The sequence below is a fragment of the Lygodium microphyllum genome, chromosome 26, assembly GCF_053477565.2.
Source record: "Lygodium microphyllum isolate KBCC chromosome 26, Lygodium_microphyllum_v1.1.10, whole genome shotgun sequence".
Classification (NCBI taxonomy): Eukaryota; Viridiplantae; Streptophyta; class Polypodiopsida; order Schizaeales; family Lygodiaceae; genus Lygodium; species Lygodium microphyllum.
Window position 1 is genome coordinate 87,350,821 of NC_141160.1, and position 12,585 is coordinate 87,363,405.

Genomic DNA, 12,585 nt, shown 5'->3' on the forward strand with positions numbered 1-12,585 from the left:
AATTGCTAAAATGGCTACCAATTGCCCTTTTTTCACATGCACAAAATTTAAAAATACTAGGAGGCCTGATAGAGAATTGGATGACCTGAGTGTTCTTAGGCTGGCTGGTCTAATCCCTTACTAGGAAACGGGTGGGGAAGGCAAGAAGTGCTTTTCCTTGTTGTTTGGGTGGGTGTTGTTTTTGAGAAACCACTTCTTCCAAGTATCCACCTCACTTAGGGTTTTGCACTAACAGCCCCAAAAAGGGCTGGCACCCTCATTCTAGGCACTTTATTAGTGGGGGCATACGCCACCCTAGACACCTGAGAACTATAAATCGGCCACCTCTTCATTCATTCCACACCACCATCCACACTCTTCATGACTCTTCTTCCGTCGTCAAACACCCTTCCTTTATCTCTCTAGCCCTTCCACTGCCCTCACACTCCTTCAGGAGGACATTGCGCTTCATGGCTCGTGGCTCCTGGCTCATGGCTCTTCTCCATCTGTCACGAGAACATAAAATTTATTGCTTTGCTTAGCATTTGATTAAAAGTTAATCAAATGTGCTAATGTCACTTGCACATGTGAGGTGCAAGTTAATTATTTCATAATGTGGGACCTAAGACCTGGAGATATCAGTCGGTGCGAAAGGCAAAAGTTATAATAAGTTATGTCTGACAGGCACTAGGTGCTACCTGGCGTCAGATTTGGGCCTAGACCAATTTATTGGCCACTAATGTCATTGGTGACCATAGTTTTTTCATACGGCAATCTTACATCATACGCGGATGGGTATGAAAGTATGATTGGAGTATGATTCACACCTTGGAGCTAAATCATACGTTGCCCTAATTTTAGTTCTGACATCAAGGTCCTCTTTCTCTGACATCGACATCCATGGTTGAGAGGGGGTTCCCACCTTCATTGGTATTTTACAGGTTTTAGCATTTGTCCTCAACATCAGCCTCCCTTCCCTATCACATAGTTGCCCTCGTACGTAGTACGGACCTGTTTGTTCCGTACAAACCATAGGGTACAGTTTGATACGATTCCGTGCACGAAAACTACCACCTTTTTGCCACCAAATTTGGCGCATTCTGCATCCCGGTCAAAGTCAATTCTGCACTTTCTACCTGCATTTTTGTCGCATTTTCTGCCCGTGACACACTTGCCAATCCATTGCCACTTGCCATTGGATGCTGATTGCTCACTGGATGCCAATTGCCATTGGATTCCATACTCTAGTCTTGGATGCTCTTTTCCACACTCTTGAGTCTTCTCTTCTTCCACTTTGGATCCCTCTCTTGTTCCACTCTCTTCTCTAGCCTATAAAAGGTGCTCCTCCCCTCCATCCTTCCACACCAAATCAACAAGTATTCTCATTGCTCAAGCCTCAAGCCTCTCTCTCTCTTCAAGCAAGCGATCTGTCTATCAAGATTCAAGCCTATCCCGATTCCTACCCCCTCTCTCTCTCTAACTTTGCCTCTCACTCTCCCACTCTTTCTCAAAGCTCAAGGCTCGAGCCTCTCACTATCCGTTGGGCCTCTCTTTCTCAAGCCTCTCTCTCACTCGTGAATCATGACTCTCCCTCTCCATCGGCATCATGACTCGTGAGAAGCACAAGGCCTTCAATTTGCCCACCATCCCTGTGGAGAGGGACACAAAGAAGTCTAGCTCCCACCGTTGGACGTGCAAGTATTACGAGAAGCGCTACACAAGTGGTGCGACCCAACTTCTCCAAAATCTTTCCAAGACGGGGAGGCAAGTTGCTCCATGCAAGGAAATTCCTCAAAACATCGTGGGCAAGATTCTCCCCAAGATGAGAGGGGGATCCACTAGAGAAGGAGGAAGTGGTGTATCGGTGCCAAGACCTATGCCTACTAATGAGGAAGCATCGAATGTGGACGTATCCTCTATTTCTCATGTTCCCGATCATGTGCGTGGATTGGTTGCCTTTTTTAGACAAAGGCAACAACTTGTAGGCATTGAAATTGCACATACGGTGATTGAGTGCAATCTTATATTCAATGTCCTAAAGCAAGAGCAATGGAAGAAGATGGTAAAAGCCATTGCCAATGTGGGTCCATGTGAAGAATGAACCTGTGTCACATACAATGACATGAGGATGAAAAAGATTGATGAAGAGAAGGAGAGGATTGATAGAGCCCTTGATCCTATTCGAGCCACATGGATAAAATATGGTTGCTCCATTCTCACTAATGGATAGAGTGATCGTAAGAAACATGGTATTATCAATATACTTGTCTCATGTCCACTCGGCACTTACTTTTTGCGAGCCATAGACACCGGAAAGAGGGGGAGGAAAACAATGGGTGCCTTCATCTATCGCTACATTTGGCAAGCTATCATTCAGGTATACATTGTCTTTTGAACTTATTTCTTTCATTATTTATAATTATCTATCTTCCAATTCTCTCAAATATCTATCTCAATTCTCTCTTCCCCCCCCCCCCCCCCCAAGTGAAGTTGAATCTTTTGAGGCTCAACTCTCTCTCTCTCTCTCTCTCTCAGTATTATAATTTGTGGTTGTAGGTGGGCCCCTCAAATGTGGTGCAAGTTGTTGCCGACAATGCATCGAACTGTCGGCATATGGGCCGTTTACTTAAGGCCAAGTTTCCCACGATTGTGTGAACTCCATGTGCAAGTCATTGTTTGGACTTGCTCATGGAGGATATTGGGAAGCTCAAGTGGGTGAAGAGAGTGGTCCACAAAGCCACATCAGTTGTCACCTTCTTCACGGTAAAGGTAAAGGCACTTGCGATGTATCGCGAGCATAGCACACTCAACTTGAAGAAGCCTTCTTCAACTCGCTTTGCTTACATGTGGTTATTACTCGAGTGCCTTTATGAGGTGCGGTCCCCCACCTTGCGCTAGACAATAGTGTCCACTCTATAGAATGAGTGGGATGAGCATGAGAAAAAAGAGGCCAAAGCCATGCAACACTTATGCCTCAATGAGCAGTTTTGGCAAAAAGTCCATGTCATGGTCATTATCATGACTTCCTTTTATAGGGTGTTACATATAAGTGATTGGGAGGGGTCCACCATGAACCTTCTCATTCACTTCCTTAGAGCAGCACTGGTGGAGACACATGCTTGCGTGGTAATCACAGAGACAACGCGCACACATGTTCTAGAGATACGAGAGAGGAAATGGGTATGGATGCATAAGCCCATCCATAGTTTTGCCACATTGATACATCCGGCCTACAAGTCGCCAGTGGTCATAGGCAATAGAGAGCTCTGTTCGAACTAAGCTTGCTTATTTGACTCATGTGGTTCTTGTGGATGACCACAATGCAATGTTGGAGAAGCTAGAATGCTATGCGGATCAGAGAGGCCATGTGGCTTTTGCTTCTCCCACTTGTTGGAGGAGAGGATTACTTGTGAAGCCCCTATTTTGGTGGCAAAACTTTGGATATGCACTAGAGACCCTTCAGCCCTTAGCCATGAGAGTCCTTGCTCAAGATTGCTCTTCAGGTGCATGTGTGAAAAACTAGAGTACCTATTCTCTCATTCACACAAAGATTTGCAATCCACTTAACACACGCAATTAGAGTGGCTAATCTATTGTCACACTAGCTTACGCATGATAAGGACTATGATGAGCATGGGTAGTCCAAAGCACGTAAACACTTAACCATAAAACTTAAAATTTGTTGTTTTAAGCTTTAAAGTTTATACTTTACGACTTAGACATTAGCATTTACAATCTTATATGCATTTGTAAAGGTGAATATTGATACATTCAAGTTGAAGAGCAACACTCTTCCGAGTGTACATCAAGAGATGGATGAGGAGGAGAAGGTGATCTTTGCGGAGCTCTATAGAGAGCTTATAGCAATAGATACTCGTGACACTCGCAGTCAGCATACCTGTGGGCGAGGAGTTCAAGTAGGTGGTAGCAAGGGCATGGCCATTCGGCGCCCTCCGACATCGAGGAGGGGTGGTTCGAGTGGCTTGCAGACATATGTAAGGTGGGGCTCTAGTAGCTTCTATCACGTGCCTCATGATTACATCCCCCCCTTGTCTACGCAACTAGCGCCTAGAAAGCCATCATTTGTGATAATCATAATCTCATCAATGAGGATGAGTAAGAGAGTATCTCATCATCCAACACTAAGGAGTCATCTTCAGACTCTCTTGATGAGCACTCAAATGGTTCTGATAATGATGATGATAATAAGGATAGTGATGCCTCAATCTCTTTTTTGTATCTACTACCACTGTATTCACATGCCACTATGATCCATTATCCATGTATGTACTAGACTCTAGTTGTATTGCAAGTTACACGCAACGCATGCGACTGCGAGAACCATGATTCACGCTCATGTATTCATCTTATTTTGTAATGAAATGGCTATTTTCACTTTAAACATGTGTTCTATCATTTAATGATTTATTGTTTCTTTTTAAATCAAGTTAGTTATTTTTTCGTACTAATATTGTACCGTATCTTATAAAATCATAAGGTACATTTAGTACCATATTTTATCGTACTCTACCGTATCATACCTTTCATACCTGACAACTATGCCTTATCTATGAGAGGTGAGAGAGTACACAGAGATCGAAGCTCAAACTCAGCTACAAGTATAGTTCACAGTGAAGAAAGTGTGTGAGTGTGATAGCACAACACCCAATATAATAATCAAAAGAGTATAAGATGCAAGTACAAAGTACAACCTTTAGACCTTGGGTTGTAAGAGGGAGTTCACACCTGAAAGGTGTAAAACATGATAAGTGCCCAAACTGTATAACATAGGCACATAAAATGAAAGGAAATAAATCCAAGGAAAAAAACCTCTTGTAAGGAGAGTAAAAAGTACCCCACTGTCCTACTGAAGATCACCAACACTCCTATGTGAGTGTAGATATGAGATATACCCAACAAATCCCCCTGGAGTGAAGAGTGATCAATATACAAGGATCATCAACCAAAGGAGATCAAATTTAAAAATGCTTCAAATTTGTCATAAGAAAGAGGTTTGGTGAAAATGTTAGCCACATTACTAATAGTAGGACAGTAGACAAGGTTGATATCACCTACATGTAGCCTCTCTCTAACAAAGTGATAATGAATCTTGATGTGTTTCATGCGTGGGGTCATTCACCAAAAGTGATCAAATTTAAAGCATTGAGGAATGCTTCAAATTTGTCACGAGAAAGAGCTTTGGTGAAGATGTCTACCACATTACTAGTGGTAGGACAGTAGACAAGGTTGATATCACCTGCATGTAGCCTCTCTAACAAAGTAATAGTGAATCTCAATGTGTTTCATACATGCATGAAACACTGGTTTCAGGCCACTACAATGGCACTCTGACTGTTAATGAACAAAGGAGTAGGCTTTGTAGCAAATACATCCAAATTAGCCAACAAGCATCTATGCCATACGCATTGAACTATGGTAGTAAAAGCTGTCTTGTATTCAGCTTCACATGATGATGTGGCAATAATGGATTGTTTCTTGCTAAGCCAAGAGATGCAGGATGAGCCAAGAAAGAAACAATTACCACTAGTGGAGTGACGCGAATCATAATCACCAGTCCAATCAGAATCACTGTAAGCATGTAAGTGCAGTAATCCCCCTTGGCATAAAGCAATCCAAGAGTCCTAGCACCCTGCAAGTAACAGAAAACATGCTTAACGGCTTGCCAATGTGACATGCGTGACTAATGCATATATCTGCTCAAGGCTGAAACTGCAAGCTATATGTCTGGTCTTGTGTTGCATAAGTAAATGAGACATCCAACTACTTGAGCATATGTATGGATATTAAACAAGTCACTGTCATCATGCAAGGACAGCTTTAGTCCAAGTTCCATTGGTGTATACACTGGCTTGCAATCCTGTAAACCAAACCTCTCAAGAAGTCTACCAATGTTTCTACAATGTGATAATCCAATACCTCTAGCATCATGAATGAACTGAATGCCTAAGTAATAGTGCAAAGGCCCCAAATCTGACATCTCAAAGGTTTACTGCAAATTTTGTTTGAATGATGAAATCTGATCAACATGTGTCCCTATAAGCAAAAGATCATCAACATATAGACATATGACCAACAAGGATCCCCCCTTTTTACATATGTAAAGGGTAGACTCTGATGAGCTATTTATGAACCCTTGGCTGGGTAAAAAGGTATCAATCTTTGCATACCAAGCTTGAGGAGCTTGCTTCAAACCATGTAAAGCTTTTTTCAGTTTGCAAACCAAGTGTTCAAATCTTATAACTGCAAAACCAATGGGCTACTATACATACACTTCTTCTTGAAGTTCCCCATGTAAAAATGCAGTCTTTATATCAAGCTAGTGCACAGTCCATCCATAATGGGCAGCGGAAGCAACCATAGACCTAATGGTAGTCATGCGGGATGTAGGAGTAAATGTCTCCTCATAGTCAATGCCTCTCTTCTATGCATAGCCTTTAGCCACAAGCCTGGCCTTATATTTATCAATGGATCCATCTGCATTTAATTTCAGCTTATAGACCCACTTTGCACCAATGGCTTTCTTCCTAACAAGCATGGACACTAAATCCCATGTTTGATCCTTTATAATGGAATTAAACTCAACTTGCATTGCCGCCATCCAATGCACACTATGTTGTGCATCCTCAAAACATTCAAGCTCCTCATCATCAAGTGTATCTGCTGCTATAACAAACTCCATGGTATGTGTACCATCATCCATACAAACTTGCATTCTAGTACAACCAGCAATAAGAGCATCCAAATGACTGTTTTTCATAATCTGCAAATATCATCTAGGTATCTGCCTAGCTTCCTGACTGTATACAAGCTCTTGCTGAATTTCAAATTCAGCACCTTGCTGAATATTTAGATCAGCCATAGGCTGATTTTCTACATTACCCAATGGAGCAGCTGGCTGAACATTAAGTTCACTTGCTGAAACTCCAGCTATATCACTGAAAGAAATGGGTAGCAACCCTTCCAATACATCATTGGAAGCCTGATATGCATCAAAACCAGCAAGGGTTAATTCTGATTTTTCATATAATCTATATCCTTTGCTCTCACTGCTATACCCCACAAAAATGCATTTAACAACCTTGTTATCCAACTTCTTCCTAGGTACTTTGGGAATGTGTGCATAGCCAAGACACCCAAAAGTATGAAAATGTCCAACAGAAGATTTCCGGTCGTTCAAAGCCTCAAAAGGCATGACATTCTTTAATGCCTTGGTGGGGCACCTATTCAAACATGGCAAGCACACATAATTGCTTCCATCCAAAAACTGTGGCAAGCTCTTTGCTTTCAGCGTACATCTCGCCATCTCCATGAGTGACCGATTCTTCCTCTCTACAACCCCATTTTTCTCTGGAGTATAAGCAGTAGTGTACCGATGAACAATGCCTTTCTGCATCAAAAAGGTATTCAGTATAGAAGACATGTATTTGCCCCCTTAGTCTGAAGAGAGAGTCTTAACCTTGCAGCTAGATTGATTTTCAGCAAGTGCTACAAAAGCTAAAAATGCATCATATACTTCTGACTTTTTCACCAAAGAGTATACCTAGCAAAAGCAAGTAAAGTCATCAATAAAAGTGACAAAATAGTAACAACCACCCAATGACTTTATTTGCATAGGGCCACATACATCCGAGTGCACAATCTGTAGTCTGGCAGTTGCTCTAAAAGCAACATCACGAGGAAATGAAAAATGATGCATTTTTCCCTAAATGCACTCTTCACATATATGCTCAGGAGGTCTCTCCAAGAGAGGTAAACCATCAAGTGTACGCTACATAAGCATCAAGCTACCATAGTTTACATGCCCCATATCAACATACTACTTTGCATGTGACATAGCAGAAGTAAGAGTAGATGCAAGATAGATCGACTGATCAACTGAGAAAGTATCTAACTCATATAACCCATGACATAAAGTGCCTATCAAAACCAAAGTCATGTGTTCCTTATCTCTAACCATACATCTATCATCATCAAAGATGACTTGCAAACCACACCTTGCCAAAGAAGAAATAGATAGCAAATTCCTCTAAGAGCAAACTAACCAACTAAAGGAAAGAAAGTGATTGTGGGGAAATCCTCATGGTGAGATTCAAGGCCATATGAAAGGCCAAATATGAGGACAGCAATGAATTCAAAGCAATGGATATCAACTACGCATCTGAGTAGTGCTTACCTACATTCATAAGCTACTCACGCAAGTCCTAAATTTTATTTAGATAATCCTACATAGAATCACCCTTATTCATCTTCACAATCTCAAGCTCTTTCTTTAAGAAAGAGATGCATGTCTTATTCTTTCCAGTAAACATCTACTCCAAGATCAACCATGCTTCTCATGAAGAAGTTCCAGAGACCGAATGTGAGGGATGATAGACCGCTAAACTACCAATGCAATTAGTGACAAAGCCTATCCATCCCGCATGTCCCAACCTTTTGAGCTATTGATCTCTGGGAAAGTGGCTGAGATGGAGCGGGCTGAACAAGCTGAGCAAGCTAAGTTGCCCGTTGTCCACATCCTCCTAGAGAAGGTATAGCAAGAGCCAAACTCCGGGCCTAGCTTCTTCACCGCGCTAACATAATCCCAAAGATTCTTTGCAATTAGCACATTCTTCATCATAAAAGACCATAGGGAATAGTTGTTGCCATCCAACCTATACTCCTTGGACACATATGTAAATACATCACCTCCCTGATTTGCCATGATAAATGTCATTGATCAAGGAGCAAAAGAGTAATATTTCAAGCTAGACCAACCTGGAAATCTCAAATTTTCCGGAAATTACAGCAAGCCCTTTGCTGTAATTAGCAAATTTAATCACACTCTATCAAAAGATTGTCTAAAATGCACGCTTTCCAAGGTGCAAAAAGGTGCTCAACAGCAATGAAAATGTAAAAACCCCTAAATTTCTCATCCCAAAATGCACAAAATCATTCCATTTCAGTCTCTCACTGATGTACATTTGCCAATCCCTAAGCTGACAACAAAAGCCCCAAAATTTTGATCCAAATTGCACAAAATCTCTGCATGAAATGTGTCCCAAACACTTGTTGAAGCAAAGAGAAACTACCCGGGCACAAGCCCCTTCCAAGAGATGAACTTTGAATTAAAATTTTGAAAATTTGAAGGATTTTTTTCTGTTTATCTCTATACTCGAGCTGGAGACGAGCGGGCTGTACAGATAGCACTCAGGACCACACGGCATTGGCGTTGAGGGCAGCCAGGGCTAGGAGCCACAGGCAGAAGCATTGGAAGCTGGCACTAAGGGCCGCCAAACTAGGAGCCAAAGGCAAAAGCACTGCCTGCTAAATGGTAGACCTGGCGAGCGACAAGGGCCAGGGAGCAGGCGAGCACGACTGGAGAGGCAAGGCGCAGCAGGCGAGAGCGGGGGCTGTAGGCAAAGGAGCTGGCATCGTCTAGCGGATTGGGGCATTGCAAAGGCGAAAGCATTGCCTAGGGCGGCGCTCTAGGCGCTCCTGCAAAAATCGGCCTAGTCAAGCAGATAGTTGGCGCCCGCCACTGCACTAGAGACGCTAGAGGCAAACTAGTTGCTACTAATGATAAACGGGGCCAAGCCAAGCAGTGCTAGCAGTGCAAGCCAAGAAGGCAGGGGAGATCCGTGGACGAGCTGGTGGTGCCTGGAGTTGCTTAACTAGCCAAATGTGAGGTGAAAAAATACACAGAGATCGAAGCGCAAACTTAGCTGTAAGTACAGTTGACAGTGAAGAGAGTGTACAACTTTGATAGCACAACACCCAATGCAATAATCAAGAGTGTAAGGTGCAAGTACGAAGTTCAACCCTTAAACCTTAGGGTTGTAAGAGGGTGTTCACACCCAAAAGATGTAAAGCACGATAAGTGCCCAAACTGTGTAACCTAGGCACATAAAATAAAAGAAAATAAATTTGGGGAAAAAAACCTCTCGTAAGGAGAGTAAAAAGTGCCCTAGTATCCTACTAAGGATCACCGAAACTCCTTTGTGAGCGTAGGCGTGAGTCATACCCAACACTATCGTATCTAGTCTTTGCATTGCATGATCATCATTACCTTTGTAAAAGGGCACTTGACCAAGTGAACAATTTTTCCATGAGAAACACTGTCCAAGTGGCACCTTGCTATGTGTGCATTCTCATCATGTAGCATTACTCTTTGCATCTCATTGTGTAAGGCACCCTTGAGTGGATCCTAAGGTATTTCCATTGATGGTTCTTTTACCACCTGACCTCCACACCTCCATACTTCTTTACCCTTTCACCTCTTCTCCCTTGTACTTCATCACAGATACCCAACAATATTGGTCAAAATAGATTGTCTATTTTATAATGTGTTGGATCTAACCATCCCCTTCATCCCTCCAACACAAATTACTTGATAGGGCAAAAACCTTATTCAAAAACTTATTTACCAAAACGTAAAAGTTCAATGTGGTTCCATCTGCCCTTGTAAGTCCTACTAGGCCACTAGGTAACCGACGAGCACCTTTTGTCCAATGCCTTGGCCTCTCTAGGGTGATCACTTAGGCTCCCTTGGTAAGATAACCATCGCCTCTATAGTCTTAGTAGAACACCAAGTAGCCAACATGCACCCTTTATTTGATGTCCTTGCTGCTGGGGTGGGACACCTTGGGGTAAAAATAGGCTTGAGCTTTTCTTACAATCCCTTTCTAGTTCCAATTGAGCCTAAGAGGGGGTGTTGAAATAAAAATGTATTAGAAACTCTTTTAGATAGCCCCAAAACATGTAGTTACCAAAACTTTCACTAAAAAAGAAATCTGTTCCTAGAGAGTTTCTGTGTTCCATAAGCCAAACCCTAATTTGAGAGGATCCACTCATCTATAAATAAACACATTGCCCACCATTCAGCCTTATCCTTGTTTTGTAGGTCACATCAGTCTTCAGGACTCTTCACTCTCTCTCTAGCTGTCGGCATCCAGTTTTCAGCCTTCAGCCTATCTACATCAGCTATTCAGCCCTTGCCAACTGCAGCCACCTTCACTCCAGCCCATGATGCACTATTTGCTGCCATCGCCCTGTTTGGAGTCATTCGACAGTTGTGTTTGCAGACAGCTTGCTAACGTCAGCCAATGCCACCCTGTTCCCTGATCAACGGCCTATGTTTACAGCCTATACAGGCCGCCCGGCATCAAATCTTCCTTTCTCAGCTGTTGCCTGACTGTTTCCAGCCTTCGGTGATGAACTGCCAGCACATTAGATTGTACACTGCTGTTTTTTTCCAGATTCAGCCTCCAGACTGCTGTGCTTTGGTTACCAGCCTGCTGCCCCTTCTATCTCAGCATTATTTTAGCTCCAACTGGTGGTTACAGCACTTGGGATTCGTCTCCGGTGGACATCACTCTCCAACTACGCCCATTGCTCTGCCTTTGAGCATCTGTACACTCTTTCCATCATTTACAACATTCATTCATTCAGAGTTCTCTTTCTTCTCTCTTTGTGTCTTTGCGTTTTTGCATTATTGTCTGAGTTATTGTGTTTTAGTCACGCTCATACATCCTATGTTTTCTTAATGCAAACCCTAGCATATCTTCATAGCATATTAGCAAGCACTAAACAATTGTCTTATTTTCAGACTCTCATCACTCAAGACCTTCACAGTAAGTGATAAATCAGCATTCAGCTTAGCAGATATCAAATAAAACAGAAAACTTTAATGTACCGCATGTAGCTGTTGGAGTCATAAAACATTACACACAAATCTTATAATATGTAATCAAAGCAAGTTTTCGTAAGGTGAAGAGACATAAAAGCAAGCTCTGTCTCAGCTCTTTACTTGACTAACAGGAATTCTAATGGATGTACAAATATCACGTTTAGCAAGAACTGACAAATAAATGTAATTCCATACCTGCATCATATAAGCACACCCTTGGCGTGTTAAAGCCGGTAGTGTTCCATTCTTTGCATATTCTGATATACGCTGTTGAACAACACCTCTCACCTACAATGCAACTAGCTTATGTGTGTATCAAAGGTACATGTAAGTTGTAAGTACAAGAAGAAACTGCCAGGCAATGAATTTGTACAAATTTCCTTAAGAAGGACAACATAAATACTCTCCCATCCTTCCTCAACTGGAAGCATTTGTAGCCAGGAGTTTCAGAAACGGGACATTTCATAATGGTTTAGTATGTAGCAAATGGTTTTGAAAAAGTTAAGAAATGGTAAGAAACAAATTGTACAAAATATAATCAATATATGAGGCTTGTGTGTAATTATGGTTAGTCTTGTACTCTTAATACAATATCATAACATGAGATTGACAAGGACAGTTCATGAGGGCAATCCAGATAAAAGCCAATCGAGGAGAATAATCTGCTTGATATTTAATCTTGTCTGCCAGAAGGAATTGGCTGGACCTCAGCCAAGTGATACCAGCACGGCATATTGTTTATTTGACCAGAAGGGAGAGTAGCCAGGGAATTCCAAACTATCAGCTATCTCATCCTCTTGCTTTGGTGAAAGGGTAACCTGATTAAGGGTGAACACACCTCCAAATGCTGATGACTGTTGTGGCATATCTTTCTCAAAATCTCATCAAATGCTAGGGTCACAAAGACCCCCAAGAGAGGG

The 12,585-nt window shown here is 42.1% G+C and overlaps 1 protein-coding gene and 1 pseudogene across 5 annotated transcripts in view; both read right to left on the reverse strand.

Annotated features, from left to right (window-relative positions):
• LOC148013507 (sec34-like family protein) overlaps positions 1–12,585 on the reverse strand; it is a 131,768-nt gene that overhangs the window by 50,090 nt on the left and 69,093 nt on the right. For all 5 annotated transcript variants that reach the window (XM_087668547.1, XM_087668548.1, XM_087668550.1 and 2 more), the window contains one exon: positions 11,861–11,953. In XM_087668547.1, the coding sequence (XP_087524673.1) occupies positions 11,861–11,953 (93 nt within the window). The remainder of the gene's footprint in view (positions 1–11,860; positions 11,954–12,585) is intronic.
• On the reverse strand, positions 1,693–2,227 carry LOC148013508 (uncharacterized; annotated as a pseudogene).